This window comes from Rhinocladiella mackenziei (assembly GCF_000835555.1).
Source record: "Rhinocladiella mackenziei CBS 650.93 unplaced genomic scaffold supercont1.6, whole genome shotgun sequence".
Lineage (NCBI taxonomy): Eukaryota > Fungi > Ascomycota > Eurotiomycetes > Chaetothyriales > Herpotrichiellaceae > Rhinocladiella > Rhinocladiella mackenziei.
In genome coordinates, this window is record NW_013550599.1 from 2,443,557 (window position 1) to 2,462,627 (window position 19,071).

Below are 19,071 nucleotides of genomic sequence, written 5' to 3' on the forward strand. Positions count from 1 at the left end.
ACGGTGACTGTAGCAATGGTCAGCTTGACGACCATATACAGGACGTTACGAACTGGATCGACTTTACGATCGGTGAAACCACTGGACATGTAAGGGAGAGAAGGTTGAGATGGCCTCGATCTACTTGACAGGGCGTACGTATACGCTCGTTTAGCGGAACAATGCACACCGTTCCGTCATATATCGCCTGGTTGCGAGGAGCCTTCAGGGACCATAATGAGCAATCCAGGTTGAGAGACGAGTAGTACGTGTGCGTGCGAGGACGCCCTGTTATGGATTACGCACAAGAACTCGTCTATCTTCCGGTTCGGAAATACTTTTTAATCTCCTCTGCGGACTTTTGCGGTTACATACAAGCCGCAAGATGGATAAACTTAGACCGCAGGTGTTGTTGTAGCGGCGGGAAGAGAATGTATGAGCTAACTAGAACTACTTATATATACTCCGTAAATGAATGTAGTCCAGCATAAGCTAGAGTCCCTGGCGCAGGAAGCGAAGCAAAATCTGCCCCTCGACGGCGCCGCTTTTCTAGAGTGCCCGCCTCGCATTCACCTTCACACCTCACCGCACTCACCCTTCATCACGACCGTCTCAACCACGCGTGTCGCGAACCACCCTTCTAGCCGGCAGCTTAGGGCCATTAAGGAAGAGTACGCCCGGAAATGTCTGTCTCCTCCGAGTGAAGAGACAGCCCATCTCCATTCCCGAGCAGTATCGGGTCCAGTCCACTTTCATTATACACGTGCTCTAGAATCTGGCCTATTCGAGATAAAGGCTTCGTTTAGAATATTTCGACTGAGGCAGAGACTTTCCGATATTGTTCGCTTAACCCAAAGGCCTCGTTGGGCTGAAAATAACTAAGCAGTTTCGCGCTTAGTCATCGCAGCTAAGATCAGTCTGTAATGTGAACAACACAGTTCCCTTCCCCGACGAATTCAATCTTTGCTAGATCTTCTCTCCCTTTGTACGAAAGAACAAAGTCACCGATATCCCTAACTTCTCCGAACGGCCACCATCGCCATCTGAGCACCCGCCATTTCCGGCCCCATATCCACCATAAATGTTGCTTTGTCGAAGAATCTGGCATATGCATTCTTACTCTAGTCTTGGTGTCGATGAAGCTGAAACTGGATGTCTTCGTTCGGGAAACATAGTGATTCATTCGATAGACTGTGGAGTCTGATGAAGAAATGCGTTATTGTTCTAACAAGAGAGCAAGGAGAAAGGGTGCAACTTTGCCAAGCCAAGTGCCTCACGTGACTGGCCAACACATTACACTACAGCATTGATGCCTCCCTTGTGCTGAACTTGCCAAGACTTTAGGGATCCGCGTTTAGTAAAGTTCGGCTAAATAGCCTCCGGAGTAACATTTGGCCGAATCACGTGCCATTTACTCCGACAAAAATTACCCTCAACCGTGAAACAAATTCTGGTGTCCTTGGCGCTAATGTGAAACTTGGTACTCCTTCCTAAGAAGTTCCAATGATATCGTAGAATTATTGCAGCGCCAAAGGCGCTATGCTCTATTGGTCATTAATCGTTGCATTCAGCCTTCGTTTCAATACAGCAACCAAAGAAAGGTGCATCGTATTGGACAAGCAGTTCTGGGAGCAAAAGTACCGTTTTGTTCCTTACGGCGCTTTGCAAATTTATCCCCTGATTTACCTTTGTTAATACTAAAACAAGCATTCCTGGCCCTTCTGCTGAGCGGTTGAACAAGTGGCCAGTGCCTCTTTTTGGGATATAGGGGTAGGAACAGGAGAAGAAGAGGGATCAACCAGGTATGTATATATACAAGCAACCTGGCAGGACCAGCCACCTAAGAGACCCGAAGCAGTCCCAGACATAGACGTCATCTTGTCTCCACCATGGCCGAGGTCGCTACTGTTATCCAGCTTTTGCATTTCAGCGGGCAGGTACTCACCTGCTGCTACGAATATATCGAGAAGGCGAAGAACGCTCCGAAAGAGATCCAGTCCGCGATCGACGAACTCGCCAGCTTGAAGGCTCTTCTAGAAAGGTTGCAGAGTATTGCCGATGATCCAGTTGCCGATCGCTTTGAATTCCTCAAGTCTCTCAACCGCGAGAATGGGCCGTTTCAAGTCTGTTCACACTGCTTGACCGAGCTAGACCTGAAGCTCAAGGCTCTTACCGAAGTCTCAAGCGCTGCAATGCGATTACAGTGGCCTCTTCAGTCAAAAGGCGTCGAGAAAATCCGCAAGACGCTGTCGGATCAGAAAACTATCCTCTACACGGCGCTCACTGGAGACATGGCTGTTCAGGTAGAATCGATCCGTGACAATGTTGCCAAGGCCAGAGCTACAGTTGAAGAAATCCAGGCCGAAGAGCAAAAAAGCCGAATCTTGAGTTGGCTTTCGGGCCCCGATACTGCCGCCAGCCATAACCGCGCAAAGGACCAGAGGGAGCCGGGAACTTGCGAGTGGCTGCTTTGTTCCGAAGACTTCAAGGCCTGGATGGCGAAGGAAAGTCAGATAATGTGGCTCCACGCGTTTCCCGGCGCCGGGAAGACGATCCTGACCTCGGCTGTCATTGAATACCTCCATTCCGTGTCACTGAAAGAAGAGCGCATCATCCTGTCCTACTACTTCGACTTCAGAAATTCTTCGCTGCAGACTTATTCCTCCCTCCTTCGTTCGCTGTTGCGCCAGATCTGTGGCCGAAATATGGTCCCCCAACAGATAGTTTCTCTGTATGAAAAATGTCGGGGGGCCTCTCCAAGTACTGGACAGCTTGCCGATGCCCTCAGACTTATCCTGGAGCAACAGCCCAGAACCTTCATCGTCATTGACGCACTTGACGAGTGCCCGGAGACAGGAGAACCATCGATGAGAGAGGGCGTCTTGGACATGCTCAGGGTCATCAAGAAGTCTGAATTCATATCGGCAAGCACTTTTATCGCTAGCAGGCCCGAAGCGGACATTTCGGCAGCGATGAGGACACTCTGTGACATCGACATCGACATCCAAATTAGCTTCGTGGAGGACGATATTCGACGCTATGTTCGATCTTCCCTGGCCAAATATCCACGCCTCAACGGATTGCCACAAAACATTAAAGACGAGATCGAGCAGAAACTCGTGAAAGACTCCGGAGGAATGTAAGTAAATGACAAAAGCCGATTTTTACGAAAACGATTCAATTCTTTTAACTGCTAACTGTCTCAGGTTTCAATGGATTTCCTGCCAAATCGATGAAATCCGCCATTATCTCAAACCGGCCGCCATCCCAAAAGCGCTCAAGAGTCTCCCTCGCGGCTTGTATGCCACCTATTCTCGCATCCTGGAGAAGGTGCCAGATATATACGAGTCTGAGTTTCGGACGATCCTGATGCTCCTCGCCTTCTCCGACAGGCCGATGACGATTCAGGAAGTCGCTGAAGCCACTGCCGTGAACCTAGAGCAGACATCATTCTTCGAAGTTGACAGGTTTCCAAATGCTTACGACATTTTGGCATTCTGTTCTAGCCTTGTGACTCTAAGCGATGTTGATGCCAGCGGTGATTCTCCTCTGTACAGAGAGGGTCTATATCGATACCGCCCAAGGTCACCAGATGTCCGAATTATTCAATTCGCCCATTCCTCCGTTAAGGAATACCTGCTCTCGGAACGCACCCAGAAATTGATACCGGCACGGTTCCACATCGACGAAGGCCTAAGTCATAGCTGCCTTACGCAGATCGGTTTGATTTATCTGCTGGAATTTAAGCGAGGTGAAAGGGTGACCCCGCGGGATCTAGAGCACTTCCCATTCCTCCCCTACGCTGCACTCCACTGGACTACACATTTGGCCCATGTTCGAGAAGAGGACCGTGGCGCCATTGAAAAACTCCTCCTCCGTCTGTTTGACCCCCATAACAATACTCATCTTCTCAACTTCCTGAATCTCTATGACCCTCGGAGACCGTCGGTCTTTGGAAGGTCCGGCAAGGAACTCCGCTGGGGCCAACCAAGCTACAACGGTCAAGACTTCCAGCCCCCGTTATATTATGCTTCTTACTACGGGATTCTGCCGATTGTGCGATTTCTGCTGGAGAGTCTAGACGAGAACTCCCTACGACAGGACATTCTCAATGCGGCACTAAGAGGCGCTGCGCTGGGTGGCCACGCTGCGATTGTTCAAATATTGCTCAGTAAAGGGGCCGATCCCAAATCGCCCCTCTGTGGGGATCTCCTAAGCGATGCGGTATCTAGCGGCAACATCAATGTCGTTAAAATGTTCGTTGACGCAGGGAGTCCTATATGTACTGCTGACTCGTTTGACGGCGGTGCCCTCCATGCAGCATGTCGGCGAGGATTAACTGAAGCGATTCAGATGTTGATTGATTATGGATTTGACGTTCACGGTGGGTGCATCAGAAGCGGGAGACCGCTCTCCGTTGCCGTCAGGCATGGCGAGCACTCTGCGGTAGAGACGCTTATCCGGAACAATGTCGACGTCAATATTCCATCAGATGGATACTTTAACGCGTTAAATATTGCTTGCGAGCATGCCAGTGTGGAGATTGTCCGCTTGTTGCTTGACAACGGCGCCACCGAATCCCTCAAACGTCCTGGAAGCCAAGCATTGGCCAAAGCCGCAAAGCGAGGGAACACTGAGATCATGCAGCTGCTGCTCGATCACGGTGGCGACATCAATTCTTCGAGCAATGAATCTTACGGAACTCCTTTAAAGGGTGCGATTCAGTCATGGCAACCCAAAGTCCTCGAATATACTTTATCCAAGGGAGCAGACATACACTTCAGGGGCATGACAGAAAGATACCCCGTCGATCTGGCCCTTTTTTCTGGAAACATAGCAGCGGCCGAAAGGCTTCTTGACTTGGGGGCCCAATTTGGAGATAGATCCCTCGAGGAGGCATTGGACTCCCGTAGGAAAGAGTACTTGGTCAAGATCCTGCTTGACAGAGGCGCAAATCCAAACGCCGAACATAAGGAGTACGATAGCCTTAGTTTCGACGACTTGGGGAAGATTGCTGACCGATTTGTGACGAAAACAGGTACGGGAGCGTCCTCCAACTCGCTGTGGCGAAAAGCTCCCCGACCGCCATTCAATGGCTCCTCGACGCTGGTGCTGAGTTGAATGACTTTTGCGGAGGAAAATACGGAACACCATTGCAAGCCGCTGCTCGTGAGCGTGACATCAATGTTGTGCGCCTTCTTCTTGGTCAGGGGGCTCTTGTGAATCCCGAGCGCCTTTGTGGAGAATATGGAGATCCGCTCCGAGCCGCAGCACGGAATAGCGATCTTGACCTCATCCATCTGCTGCTGGATCATGGAGCGTCGTTAACTCGGCAGCACGAGGAATTTGCCACACCCCTACATTGGGTTGCCCAGCAGGGTTTGTTGCATATTGTCCGCCTGTTTGTCGAGAGAGGGGTGAACGTTAACACGTGGGGCGGGAAGTATGGAACGGCTCTACGTGCCGCAGTCGCCAACGAACACGCAGAGGTGGTAAAATTCTTGTTGGACCACGGTGCTTCTTTCACCGAGGAAACCAAGGCTAGCCATACAACTTCGAAAAACGAGGTGGTTGTCGAAAACTATGAATCTGCTCTGGAAGTGGCTGCTGCTACAAACAACACAAACCTCGTTCAGCTTCTCCTTGATCACGGACTGGACTTGAATTCATCAGCGAGATCATGTAGTCGTGCGCTCATGCGTGCGGCAGAAATGCCGGATATCACGATGCTCCAGTACCTCATCGACCAGGGGGCCGATGTCAAACGGCATGGTGGCAGGGCCGTGGCCATGACGCCTTATCGGCATTTTCCTGGCAGACTTGAAAGGATCAAGGTGCTATTGGAACATGGTGCAGACATCAACGGGAGTTCGGAAAGCTCATCGATGCCTTTGGTGACCAGTATCATTGCGGAGGAGTATGCAGTATTGGACTTGCTGCTCGACGGAGGCTGTGACGTTAATGCCTCACGAAAATCTGGTGGTCTGAGCGGGTGTGCATTGAGTGAAGCCATACATCGTGGGGCTACTAACATTGTCGAGAAGCTCCTCGCAAAGGGAGCCGATCCGAACATGAGGGCGGGAGATTGGGGAACACCGTTCATGGTGGCGATCATGCAGGGCGATGAGAAGTTATTCCACCTCCTCTTGGAGCATGGGGCCGAAGTCAACCTGGCGCCTCCTTTTGGATATTATGGGACGCCCCTGCAAACCGCGTTGACGAAGGGGTATTACGGGATTGCCCATGAATTGATCGACAGGGGCGCCGATATTAATGCGCCAGGATGTTACGCATCGCCTCTCACCGCTGCCATTGGGGCTGGCAGGGTGGGACAGATGGCTATGATTGAGCGTCTACTCTCTCTTGGAGCTGATGTGGAGGCAGAAGATCGGCCTCGTCCTGAGGATAGGCAGGGAGACACACACTACACCCCGCTCCAGAAAGCGGTGAGCTGCAGCCGCAGGGACCTCGTTCGATTACTTATTGATAAAGGAGCCGCCATCGATCCGAGCCCTCCGCGAGGGACACTTGGCAGCCCTCTTCAAACAGCAGCACTCCACCAGGACGAGGATATGGTCGAGCTGTTGTTGGATCTTGGTGCTAATGTCAACGCCGTCGGCGGCGACTGGGGCACGGCCATACAGGCTGCCGTGTCCGAAGTAGCCGACAACGTCATCACGTTATTGCTGGACGCCGGGGCAGACGTGACCTTGGAAGGCGGAAGATGGGGGTCACCGCTGCAAGCTTCAGCTCGAATGGGTATCAAGCGCTACATTCAAATGTTCCTAGATCGGGGAGCGCTGATCAACACCAACGTCGGGAAGTACGGCAACCCGTTAGCTGCAGCGTCTAAGAGAGCAAAGATTGGCATTGTCCAGATGCTGCTCGACGCCGGCGCCGACGTTAATCAAGCCGGAGGGAAGTATGGAACGCCGCTGCAGGCCGCCTGCTCCGCTAATAGTGATTCTTCTCAGTCGCACACATCGGCTATCATCGCAATGCTTCTCGATAGGGGGGCCGATGTGAACGCGACAGGCGGGAAGTACGGGACCGCGCTTCAAGCCGCATCGTATCATGACTACAAACGGGTGGAGCAGCTGCTGAATCATGGAGCCGACCCGTGCGCACGAGGCGGAAAGTTCGGCTCGCCATTGAATGCTGCCATAAGGAAGAAGCTTTTCCGCGCCGAGAAAGCCCTGCGAAAGGCCGGGGCCGTGAATGACTCTCTCCAGTATGGGACCGACCACGTCATCTAAATCCAGAGAAATAGCTCTTTATTCTAAGACGAAGGCTTACCACCGAATCGAGACACTTACCGATGTCAATGTGGAGCGGTCCTATTTCTCTTGTGCATCCACAGCAACATGATGGTGGATGAGGGTCTGGACCACCGCTCCTGAGGCGAACGCTGCAGGACCGAAATGTAATCTGTAGTCCGCTAGAATAATAATATGAAATGTTCAATAGGCAGTCGGTAGAGTTTACTCCTCCCATGCGACCAGTTCTCGGTGAAAGAGTTTAAGGAGATCCGCAAGGAGAGCAAGAAGAGCAAGAAGGGGAGCGATAGAGAGCAGCTATCCAGGCCAACCCTCAACGGACAGCCGGCTAGGGCGAGTCTGTGGTGGAAGATGCACGTGCGAACGACGAACTCTCAAACCGGCTCAAAATTGTAGGATGGGATTGATATTCCCCCATTCAGTTCATCCCCGAAAACAACACCTCGAGCAAGGCATAACGTTGCACGGCGACAAAGGCTTCAAGCAGTCGTTATCCCTCTGTTGCCAGCGAGGGCAAATGAGAAGAAGGGACGAATCCCAGAGCCACTGTGGATTCTGCCGGAGAGGAAGCAAAGAACCCTGGCCTCCCAGCGACTAATGTTGGACCGCCAGCGAGCGGTATCAAGAGTCAAGCCAATATAGCCGTTGGGGTTCCCCCCTCACCAATCGATTGGTGGAGAAGGAAATTCTTTCTTCTTTAATGGACAACGGACCTAATTCGACACCAGCCGTTGAACGGGATATCCCAAACGCAAACCAATCACGATCGATCCTTGCACTGGATGCAGGGATTCATCTAACTTCGCGATTACAAGGTATCCGAAGCTCGACTTAGGCCCCGAATCCAGTATCGAATTGGTCATGAAGCAAAGGGTCGTGGGAGAATGTCGTGCGACAAATTCGGATTGACTCCAATATCAGTGAATAAACAACCCATGACAGAATTTTTAGCCTCATAGGGCCCTCCCTATATTGGTCCCTTGAAATATGCCCTATTTAGGTCCCTTTCAACGAGGTCCCATTTCGGTCTCCTTCCGTAACGGGGACCTATGCCTCGACAATGGTGGAAGACATCTTACCGTCGTCTTCCTTTTCTGTTGATTCCACGCTCCCATAGCCGTGAACCGTTTAGGTCGGCATTCTGTGGCTCGATTGTTTCGTCTCGCTCTTGCACATAAAGTTTGAGATGCCGTACGCGACGTTCCAGTTCATCTTCTTCTAACTCAGCTGAAACCCCATGGGCGGAAAGGCTTCGCGAAAGCTTTCACGCCAGTTCGAGTGCAAAGTCCACCGCTGCGAGCAAAGAGCGCCTCAAAGTTGCCATGTAAAAGTGAAGTGTAATTCGTTGCCGCACACTGAGAGAGCAGTTTCCGCTTTGGTTCTTCGTCCTCGAAGTCTCCGCCGGCAGTTTGCGTCCGGTCGTGATGGGTGCAAGTCCGACGCACCTACCAAGTGGGGTCACTGCCGTATGCTACATGATTTGAGAATTCTTGTCAAACTGGGTGCAACTCGAGATGTATTGAATGATCTGTTGTTGTAGGGTATAGCCCAGACTGTACTTGCGCCTGCTACATCCCTGTATTGCAGCCTGCTGTGGCGTACGGCCACGCAGGCAAACATGCCGCTGCCTAAAGTAGCAGCTATGTATTTAAGTCACTCATTTATCCTTAGATAGTCTCAAGTAGGAAAGCCTCCATAGCCCAATGCGCATGCACTCCTGCATTTGTTCTCTCAACATCTGTTCTCTATCTAATTGTTGCGCTCCTGGCGTCTCTTTTATAGACGTAAGAATATCTCGTCATCACGCAGAGCAACCATTAGGAATACCGTTGTCTATGGAAACCATTTACCAGTGTTTCAGTGGTGGAGCCTATGTATGATGACCCCCCTGTTCGACAGCCTTACTCGGGGTTTCCTAGTGGTCACGTGATTATGGTTGAATTGACCAATAATATTGCAGCATGTAATCTCGGAGATTTTCTGACCAATAAAATATGAGTGCCGATGTACGGAATAGTGGCGCCCTTCTGCAGCCTCGCCAGCTACCTACAATAAGACAGCCACAACTTGATAAACATGGTACTGCGCTTAGCGTGGTGTTATCGCCAGCAGTTCTAGAGATAACTTCTGTTCCATAATCCAAACGTTGGCCACGTCTCAAGGACACGCACTATCATAGATTCATAGATCCCCTCCACTCGCCCCCCCCTCTACCTGCACTCAACAAACTTCTCAGCACCATCAATGCCATAAACCTTGAGTAGAATCTGGCGTGACTCGCTGCTCCAGCAAGCAGCCACAAGCCCGGCGGCACTCCTTCGCCCTTCTGCTCTTTCATGAATCCTCGAATATCCCCATTCTCATCCAACCCCCAGAACGGTCCCAATTTCCCTGCTATCTCCTCTCCCAATATCGGCACCACATCCTTACGATAATCCGGCTCATAGCCCGTGGCCAGCACCACCAAATCTGCCTCGATCTTCGAGCCATCACTCAGCACTATCTCCCTCGAATTTGGCGTGAAACGTTCAATGGTGACTCCCGACCTGATCCGTATGTCTCCGTCGACGATGTGCTTCGTGGTGCCGACGTCAATGTAATATCCGCCGAAGTGATTGAGCACGATTTCGTTAGGCGTACTGGTCCGATCTAACCCGAATCCGGCGTGTTCGACTTCGTCAAAATACTCGGGATGAGTGCGCATCCACCGCTCATAGCTCCGCCTCTGGACCTCGGTGCCGATCTTGATGGGCATGGCGTACACAAGCCGATCGGCCGGCTCGATTGGCTTGTCATGCTTATACATGGCGTGCTGGCCCGCGATGTACCAAGGTAGTGGATACAAGGCCGTCTTGTCGCGCTGGAGCATGGTCACGGACGAGAGTGCGTGGTCGTGCATGTCCTGCGCGATGTCGTGAGCAGCGGTGCCGGATCCGACGACCAGGCCGCGCAGGCCACGCCAGCGAGCGCTGTTCTTGAAAGATACCGTGTGCATGAGCGTTCCGGTGAAGAGGTGCTCGTTTGGGTAAGGCGGCGGCCGGCGCGGGTTGGTGAGACCTGCGCCGAGCGCGATGGCCAGGTGTAGCGAATGCAGGGTGAGGTGTTGGTTGTCGCGGGTAAGCGTGACGGTCCAACAGCCGTGGGATTCGTCAAAGCGAGCGGAAATCACCTCCGCAGACGTCCAGATGTTGATGTTGTATTTCTTGACCCAGTCACTGAAGCCACGGGCGACGGTGGGGCCGGGCAGGAAGTCAGAGTCCGAGGGGTCCCATGTGTGGCCGAAGGGAAGGTTGTTGACTTCCCGGATGGTGTGTTGGCGGACGGAGTCGTAGCGGCTTATCCATCGGTAGCCTGGGATAGCGGATCTCTCGAGGACTATGTACGATATGCCCAGGGCTTGGAGGCGGCCCCCTAGGGACAGTCCACATTGGCCTCCACCGACAATGATGACGGCGTAGTCGATGCCTTGACGTGGGAATGTTTGTTTAGGTGCTTTGAGCGGTATGTCGGGGTGGCCATAGCCTGAGTAGTTTTCGAGCACGGTCGACAGCATCCAGATTTTCCAAGAGTTGCCGTTGCTGACCCGGGGTGCCGGAACAAAGGCCAGCGTACCAGAGCAGTTGCCAACGAGGTTGTCGTCGGATATGCGAAAAGTAAAGCCGATACTTAACCAGGATGTGCCTTGCGCTAGACGTGCCACTCGAGGAGTACTGGAAACTTGAAAATCGCGTGGTCGTCGCGCAGCTGTTTGCTGCTTCCACAGATCCAATATCTGAGGTTGGCTGAAGTGCGTCCGGATGTGTGGTGTGAGAGTCATCATATCGTACCAGAGCGCATCTTCCACAAGCCATTCTTCACTGAGGTTCTCGAAAGCTTGTCGAGCCAGCGAGGAGATATGCTGAAGGTCCACATCGTGAGGAATCTGGTCAGGAGGGAGATTGCCCGGGAGATTCTTAATGGGAACACCGGGTCTCCATGGATTGCCTAAAACCTTGTCCATTTCGACAACGTCGCACCGTCGGATTCTGTGGGCGAAGAGGAACGAAGGTGCCGCTAGAGAGTGAGGAGAGACAAGAGGAGTTTATCACGATACAGGAGTTATGCTGTGCAACTTTGAAGAGCATTAGGCGCCCCATGCTGACACTCGGGACTCCATATTTACCATGTATGTACTCACCCCGTGCTTCAAGTTGACCAGCATCCTGATTGTCGAGCGCTTTGCACCCTGTAAAGTCGCAATATGCTGTAAATAGACTGAGGTTTGGTTGATTGCGATCGCCATTTCTGATTTCTAGACTATTCATCTGTCAACCTTCTTATGCAACTTGAATTGAATAAGTACTCTACCTGTTCCAATAGTGCCTGTCATATCTGGGACAAGAGGGGAAAGAAAAGGAGCAGCTGACTGAAGTAGTCGTTGTTATGGTCTATCTGTGTCTTCTTGTTCTGAGAGCTGTGCGGGGTAGCAGGAGTTGGAAGTAAACGAGTGCTCTAGTGGGCAAGTGTTGCGGAATGAGTCGGTCCATTGCGAACGATAGGTCACCAATTGTTCAATACCATCTTTGGCTTATTGACTGAAGTGGTCACTATTTCGCAAGGTAGAGACTTGTAGGGTTTAGTATGCCGGCGTTTTACCATACTAAAGTGTTAAACTGAGTCTGCTAGAAGAATGTGCTCTCCAAGTTGCTAGTATTTATACACGTTTGGTTGACCCCTTTTTTCTCCTATTCCTACTCCTATATCCTACATAGGAGTGATAAACCCTTTCCCAGTACTTGCTCCTATCCAACCGTTCAACACAAAGCTATTCACCAGCTCATCCATTTGTTGAACAGCCAGGACGGACAGGGCAGCGACATGTCTTTTCCTAAACCGTGAAGATATTGACGCCAGTTTAATATGCCTACTCTTGGCGAGCTTTCAAAGAGGAGGCGTGAGCTTGCCTCCGTCGTTGCGATTTCAAACACCACTCTATTCACCTCTCCTCACTCGCTCTCAAGACGCTTCCAGTCCAGAAAGCGTGTCTGCTCTACTTGCATTGTTAGCATCTAGTCTTATCGAGTTTGAAAGCGCAAAGGGCGCCTGTTGGCACATTCACTGCTGGTCTCATAAATATTCCCTCACTACCAGACAGCAATCGTGGGCCGTTTATTAGCCACACTCCTTGGCGTCTCGGCCAGAATCACATATGCAATGTCACACCTCAGCGCCTAGACCAGCTCATTTGTACAGTACACTGATTGGTTGATATTAGATCATCTTGGATGCTTCCGTCTTCGAGTGGGTGCAAGCAGAATCTTCCCAAGTCGTCACAAGTCTACTCGATATCATAATTTGGTTCCGTCATGATGCATAAACTTTATTCTTATTTCAATCTTCCTCGGCTCTGTGTAAGTAACCAACTTACATTCCCAACTCTCACATGGTCTACTAATAGATATAAAGAATGGTGTCAAACTTCTTGTGCAACTTGAATTGAAGGAATGCTCTGGCTCTTCCAATGAGTGCAGGATAGAACCAATCTATATATCTATCTGAACAGTGCCTTTGAGTGTTGTTGCCTGTGTTGCAGCCTAGCAGGCAACCGTCTCAGAGGTCAACAAATGGGAATCTTCGACCTCGGAATTTTCCCTTCGTTGTTTCGTTCCCGGAAAGGAGCCGTACTTCCCGACGACGAACGTGTTAATATTCTCTCCTGCCCACCCCAAGCTTTCGACAATATGGAACGACACTACCCTTGCAACGGATCAATGGTGTTTGGTTACCCGTCCACCGGCGGCATTCTGGTCCGCTCAGCTAGGCCCGTCGAGATATTACATCTCGGGCTCGATCGATTCAAGGACGTAAAGCGATCGCCGAACGCCGACGAGGAAGACGAGTTTTGTAAGCGGCTGGAGCGAATTGGAGCTCAATGGTGGGCGAAGAGAGTCGAAACCGGTTGGCCGAGCTCGAGACAGGGAGTTTGGGTTCTTGAGTACGACCGAGAGGATCGAGCTCATCACGAACTAAGAATGGGAGCGTCACTGCTCAACAATTGCCTTAATATGGATGAGAGGTGCAAGAGTATTGAAGATCTCGGAGGGACTTTCTATTGCGACCCAGCTGATTGTGAGGCTCTGCGCCCGTTGCCCCACTAGGAGAGAATTTCGGGATAAGATACTCGCACATTATTGAGCTTTTGGCCACTGATACGGCGTACGCTGTTTCACGCGCCTTTCTCATAGTCGTCAAGAGTGCCAAGAATTCCTAGTTGGAATATGCTTCAAGTAAAAATATATGTCGCGGCAGGAGGCGAACGGTTGATTTTCGGTATCGACCTAAGGCAGACTCGTAGCGAAATAGGATCGAGGAAATTAATAGTAACTAGATCGGGCGTAACGGTACTCACTTGTCAAACCATCAACAGGTGTGCATTGATTGTTGTTGAATGCTCTTTTGCTCCTGCCACGCTCGGCACGGCTATGATAGCCAATAGCGAGACAAATCAGGCGCTGAGGCCTGTCGACTGTTCAACATCACTTGCGGGCACTAGCTAGGCCGTTAGATGTTTCAGATCCTGAGATAGAAGACTCCCGCCTGCTTCAGGTTTCTTCAAAAACAAACACGCCTTTGCCCGGCCTGAACCCTGCGAGAGTTCCCTGGACGGCCTTCTTGAGAGTATCCACTTCCGTCTTCCATCCCCATCTGCATTCTTGAACCGGAATATCCATAAATCGTCCTTCTCTTGTGAGACGAAGTACGTCATCAACCGTCTGTTTCTTTTGGTCCGGATGCCGGTCACTCCATTTGCTCACCCAGAACCCATTGAAATTGATCTCTTTGAATATTAGCAGCGATGCAGGTAATATCACCGGTTGCTTGCTCATGGCCCCATACGTGACCATTGTCGCCCCGGGGCTCAAGAACTTGGCCAGAGCTGTAGCAGGCTTTCCACCAACACAGTTGAGCCCGACTTTGATTTCTTCCCGACCACCATTCGTCCATTCTTTGATTTGATCCTTGATTTCCCGACCCATCAGCTCTTCCTCGGTGATCACTTGGGTCGCACCAATATCGCGCAAATCCTGGCGGAGTTTCTGCTCTTCTTCTTTGTTCTCCCGACTTCGAATGACGTTGATGCTCTTGAAACCCCATTCCCGGCCTAATTGTATGGCAGCCCGGCCAACGCCGCTGTTGGCACCGTTCTGGATAAACCACTCATCTCCTCGGAAACCCCACTTGGCCGAGTCAAGAAGCATGCGATAGGCGGTACATGGGTTGACAGACACTGTTCCCACTTGCAGAGGAGTCAATCCCTCCTTGTTGTCGATTTTCAACAATTGACTCTCATCCACTGCCATGTGTGTTCGCCATGTCCCCATTCCTGTGCTCTTCATGATCACCCAGTCACCTCGACTTAGGCTCTTGACCCCGGATCCTGTACTGACAACCTCTCCAACTCCTTCGTTTCCGGCTACCACAGAAGCCTCCGAAGTGCCCAGGGCAGTGGTCATCTTAGGCTTTGCGGGATAGACCCCCTGGATCTGATTCACGTCCGCAGGATTGATCGGGGAGACGAGCATGCGAACGACGACACTAGTACCGGCGGCGGGAGATATGGAATGGCCATGTAAGGACAAAACGTCCTCAGGTTCACCATATTTCGAATAGACGAGGGCTTTCGCCTGCGTATAGCCATAGCTGCTGATTGTTCGTCGCCGGTCCATGGAGGTATTGGAGGGTCTCAGGCAGGTCCGACAGATAGGTCGACTCCGGGAGAATATTGTCCGTAAAGCTGTTCTGAGGGTCTGCTGGGAGTATAAAGGCGTGGCCATGTTGATTTTTCTTTGGCCCAAGAGCCGGTGTTGAGAGGTGAACTATCTACAGGAGGTTGCGCCCATGCGAAAGCATCTTTCTCCACATGCCAAACACCTCCCCGATGTCATATCGATGTCATGCAGCTTCTGTTCCGGGACACCTGCCATGTTTGGAATTGCGCAATCATATGATTCAAGACTCGGCCCGATCACGTGAAAGCTTTTCTAACCAACGGAATGGACGGTGCAGCCCTTAAAAAGTAGCCAATGCGTTAGCGCATCTGACTGTCAATCAGGGTTGTCTGTTCGATCTTGACCGGAGGAGATACGATTTTACTTTTGGTCATTTTGGGGGTATGTGACCAATATGTGTGAGATATGGTTACGATAGCGATTGAGCCCTGCGTTTTCAAGGTTAGGCTGCCAAGCCCACAAAATGGTGCGTTTGAGAGGAAATCTTCCGCCGGATTTAGCGGCTAGTGCCGCCGCTCTTGGAGAGATTCTTCCCTCGATGCCAAGAACGCTCACCTGGTTTTCTCCATTCCAGATTGACATCGTCCCCGTCTGAGGGAACCTTCAACGCCCTGAGAGAGCGGATGCCTTGACTATACAACCCCGACCATGGCGCCTCGAGACGTATAAGGAGGGCCCCTCCGGATTTATCACGCTACAACAGAGAGTACCTTCTCTAGCCTTCACGAAATAACCGTCTCTACCTAAGTGTGTGTTTAAACCGGCCACCGAAAGTCTTGTCTCTCTCCTTCCATGGGAGGTCCCCAGGCTGCTGCTCCCGCTGAACTTAACCAAGCCCTGGAGTTTCGGAATCACCCAACACAACGAATGTTGACGAGGCCCGGGTTTTGACAACCGCCTCCAACGTTGCCGTGGCTGCCGAAGAACCAACATTGTCTGAGAACCTGCTCTGGACGTGGGCATGTTAGGACCACAGTTTGGAAATGATATCGCCGTTCATCCAGAGCAAGCGCCTGAAATGCAAAGACTGATTTTCTCGGGAGCCCGAAATGAGACCCCCCAGCCTAAAGCAAACACTTTTGGGGTCCGATGAGCTCTTTAGGAGCCCAAACAGGCACATACCAGGAACCTAATGGCCTCCGGTTAGATTTTGCAGATGACTACCTTAAAAGGCTCCTCCTTGGCATTTTCGGAGTCCCACGAATGCCCACAATCGACAACCTCGTCTCCCTTCTTGCTGCAAAAGATTTCTCAAACCTAGATCACACCCATCCCTAGGTCAAATTGCGTAGGTCACATCTTTACCGGGGGTGATATCTCGCCTAGGTCCCCATCTAACCCAGGTCACATTCCTAACTAGGTCAAATCACTTAGGTGGTCTACGCTTCGGGTTCCTGGTGTCTTGAAGAAAGGGGCAGACGAGGCTTTCTGTGGGGGGAAGCGGCAGTGGAACCCAGCTTCGAGTTTTTGTTGTCTATCTACGCGTGAGGTCGGATAAGAGATTGCGGGATTACCTCGGCCGATCCCTTGCCGCGTGATCTCGCGACAGTCAGGCCAACCTCTAGAGACATCGGAACTAAGCGGGGGGCTCTATCCCTGCGCAAAATAGCACTACCATAGCGCTCTTTATTTGGCGTCTGTGCCGTTGCTCTGCCTGTCCCGGTGCCTGTGCCTATCAGACCAGCAATTAATCCAACAAAAACCTTCCCACAGCGAATTCCACCTGTGTTAGGACTACCAAGTGGAAAAGTGGTGCTTTGCCATCGAAATCCAGCAGATCCACGATGTGGCGCTATGCAAACCTCTCAATATCGTACGCCCAAAAACTCCGTTAGCCGGTGCAAGCCCTGCAAGTCACCTTCAATAGTCTCCGCTAGATCCTCGTCAACCCAACCGTCGGTCGAGCTTGCCGCCGAAATCGACAAGCCACGCATGGGCTGCGTTGTCGATCAGAACATTTTCTGGTTTCACATCTCCCCAGAAACCGTGGGACATGGGGGCGACGGGGGTTATCTGGCTCCCATTTCTCGGATATTTGCTGGAGGACATTTATTTCTCGTTTGAGCTGGTCTCCGTTACCGTGAGTTGCTGATTTGAAGACACATATTTCACCCTTTTTGGAGACTTTGAGGACTTTCATAAAGAGATGCTCAATGAACTCTATTTCAACCGAAGGAGTGAGAGCTGGGACAGATCGAGGTACGAAGTCCAACGCTAAGCGTACAGGTTCGTGCATGCTGGCGAACACGGAGATGTCGTCTATTCCGACGGCTTGCAGCTTTCCTTTCACGGTGCGTAATTGCAGATAGAAAGTCGCTGGGTGCAGAAAGTCCTCAAGAGACAGTTGCTTGCTGTTCGGCTTCTGGACTGATGCGGCAAGCGTATGCATGCAGGTCGAGATCGCAAGTTCTCTGACATCCTCCATGCACTGATCGAACACCATTTCATCAGGATCATTCTCGGCCTCCTCGATCTTCGGAAACGAGTCTGCCACAACATCGCCATCATCTCGGCTCTCTGGTTTCGTCATGACGAGGATAAATCGCTGGTGATCATAATACAGGACTATTCGACAATTATCTGGTCCTGTAAACACCTCGCCTGCTTCAAATCCATCGATTTCGACTTCTGGAGGGCCCATATCTGGGGGATTGAAGAAAAATCTCTGCGAAACTGCAATGAGCCTTGGTTCAAGAGAGTCTTATTCCACAGAATCACAATATACTCTAGGTGCTCCAAAAGACATGTCCGGCGTCCTGCTCGTCTGGTTCTTATGCGAAGACCTTGCGGAAACTTGGCGCTTCTCCTCGTCACCACACTGGATCGAGACACCTACAAATGTACAAAGTCCATTTTCACATAACCCGAGGAGCCCGAAAATCGGCTGTAAATAATTCTAGCTTAATGAAACGCATTCAGCTTCGAGTCTAGGAGCTTAGCACTTTTGTCGCGCTAGCTCAAACGCCCGCTTTCTGGCTAGCATGAGCTCGCGAATATAATAGCCACGTTCCTCTACCGCCAACTTCATACCTCGGCATAGCGCTGTAACGCTACCCGCATAAGGTACTAGGACGTGAGACTTCCATGAGGGATGCGCAGGGTAGACATATGACACTGAAACACCGCGACAGTTCAGGGGACTCAAATCCATCCCGGCTGGTGAGATGGTGGACCCGGTGAGCTTGCGAACGGAAATCGGTAAGATGCATGGTTTAGCCCTCTGCGACTCTGAAACCATCGAGCATGACAAGCGTAACACGCAAAAGTCCGGCCCAAACAGCCGTCTTTCTCCAATTTTTTTCCAATAGATGTTTGACGGATGCCAGCAAATTCCATTCTCAACCTTGCCGCGTTGACGTGCAAAGATGGGCCTCAAGCAGCTGGCGAACAAGGCGACCTCTCGTTGGATGGAGGGGTAGGTAATAGGCCGGCGTTCACAGGTGGAATTCGGTCCCGTGGGTCCTTAGCTCGTTGTGCTTGCCCTTGTGGTCTCTTCACGGGACTTTAAGCTCTAAAGCCTAGGAAGGGGTATAGCGCGCTAGAGGGGGGTCCCTCGCAAAGCAAGTAGTGGTCATTTCCATTATCAGAGTCGCGGGACGAGGAATCCATGTCGTAACCACGAATTGAGACTGTCATGGCCACACCAAAGAATCCCACGACCCTTCCTTCGCGCGGGAGAACCTCACGTTCAGAAGCTGGAAGAAGCGGGTCCAGTGTGATCGGTGCAGCGAGGTAGACTCAGGCCACCGTTCCAGTGGAAATTCTGGACGGATTCAAAGGCGGACTGCTCGGCATAAGACGTATCTGTCACGGGCAGCCAGGCAGATGCTCCGCTGACCGCGCATAAGGTATTTTCTTGATTGGGTGCGTCCAGAGCAGGCCACGACTACCGAGCATGCTTGCATCCCAGGAGAGTTGGACTGCCCTTCCACCGGCACCCTAGCGTCGTGCCTGATTGTATGCACATCAATCTCCCAAGTTGGTCCCTGGTCCGGCTGAATCAAAGACCTCCGAACCCGCGACCTTCAAGTGGGAGCTATGGCCTC

The 19,071-nt window shown here is 51.5% G+C and overlaps 4 protein-coding genes across 4 annotated transcripts; 1 reads left to right on the forward strand and 3 right to left on the reverse strand.

The window, feature by feature from the left end:
- Positions 1-1,868: 1,868 nt before the first annotated feature.
- Z518_08667 (uncharacterized protein) lies at positions 1,869-7,235 on the forward strand (the record flags this gene model as incomplete). Its single annotated transcript, XM_013414407.1, has 4 exons — positions 1,869-3,118; positions 3,186-3,530; positions 3,564-4,955; positions 5,018-7,235. 4 exons carry the CDS (start codon positions 1,869-1,871, stop codon positions 7,233-7,235), a joined length of 5,205 nt encoding a protein of 1,734 aa, XP_013269861.1.
- Positions 7,236-9,429: 2,194 nt separating this feature from the next.
- On the reverse strand, positions 9,430-11,256 carry Z518_08668 (uncharacterized protein; the record flags this gene model as incomplete). The annotated part of the gene is made up of 1 exon (XM_013414408.1): positions 9,430-11,256. One exon carries the CDS (start codon positions 11,254-11,256, stop codon positions 9,430-9,432), a length of 1,827 nt encoding a protein of 608 aa, XP_013269862.1.
- Positions 11,257-13,837: 2,581 nt separating this feature from the next.
- On the reverse strand, positions 13,838-15,070 carry Z518_08669 (uncharacterized protein; the record flags this gene model as incomplete). The annotated part of the gene is made up of 1 exon (XM_013414409.1): positions 13,838-15,070. The coding sequence occupies one exon, from the start codon at positions 15,068-15,070 to the stop codon at positions 13,838-13,840; it is 1,233 nt and encodes a 410-aa protein (XP_013269863.1).
- A 1,760-nt stretch (positions 15,071-16,830) lies between these two features.
- Positions 16,831-17,666, reverse strand: Z518_08670 (uncharacterized protein; the record flags this gene model as incomplete). The annotated part of the gene is made up of 2 exons (XM_013414410.1): positions 16,831-16,962; positions 17,019-17,666. 2 exons carry the CDS (start codon positions 17,664-17,666, stop codon positions 16,831-16,833), a joined length of 780 nt encoding a protein of 259 aa, XP_013269864.1.
- Between the last annotated feature and the right edge of the window lie 1,405 nt (positions 17,667-19,071).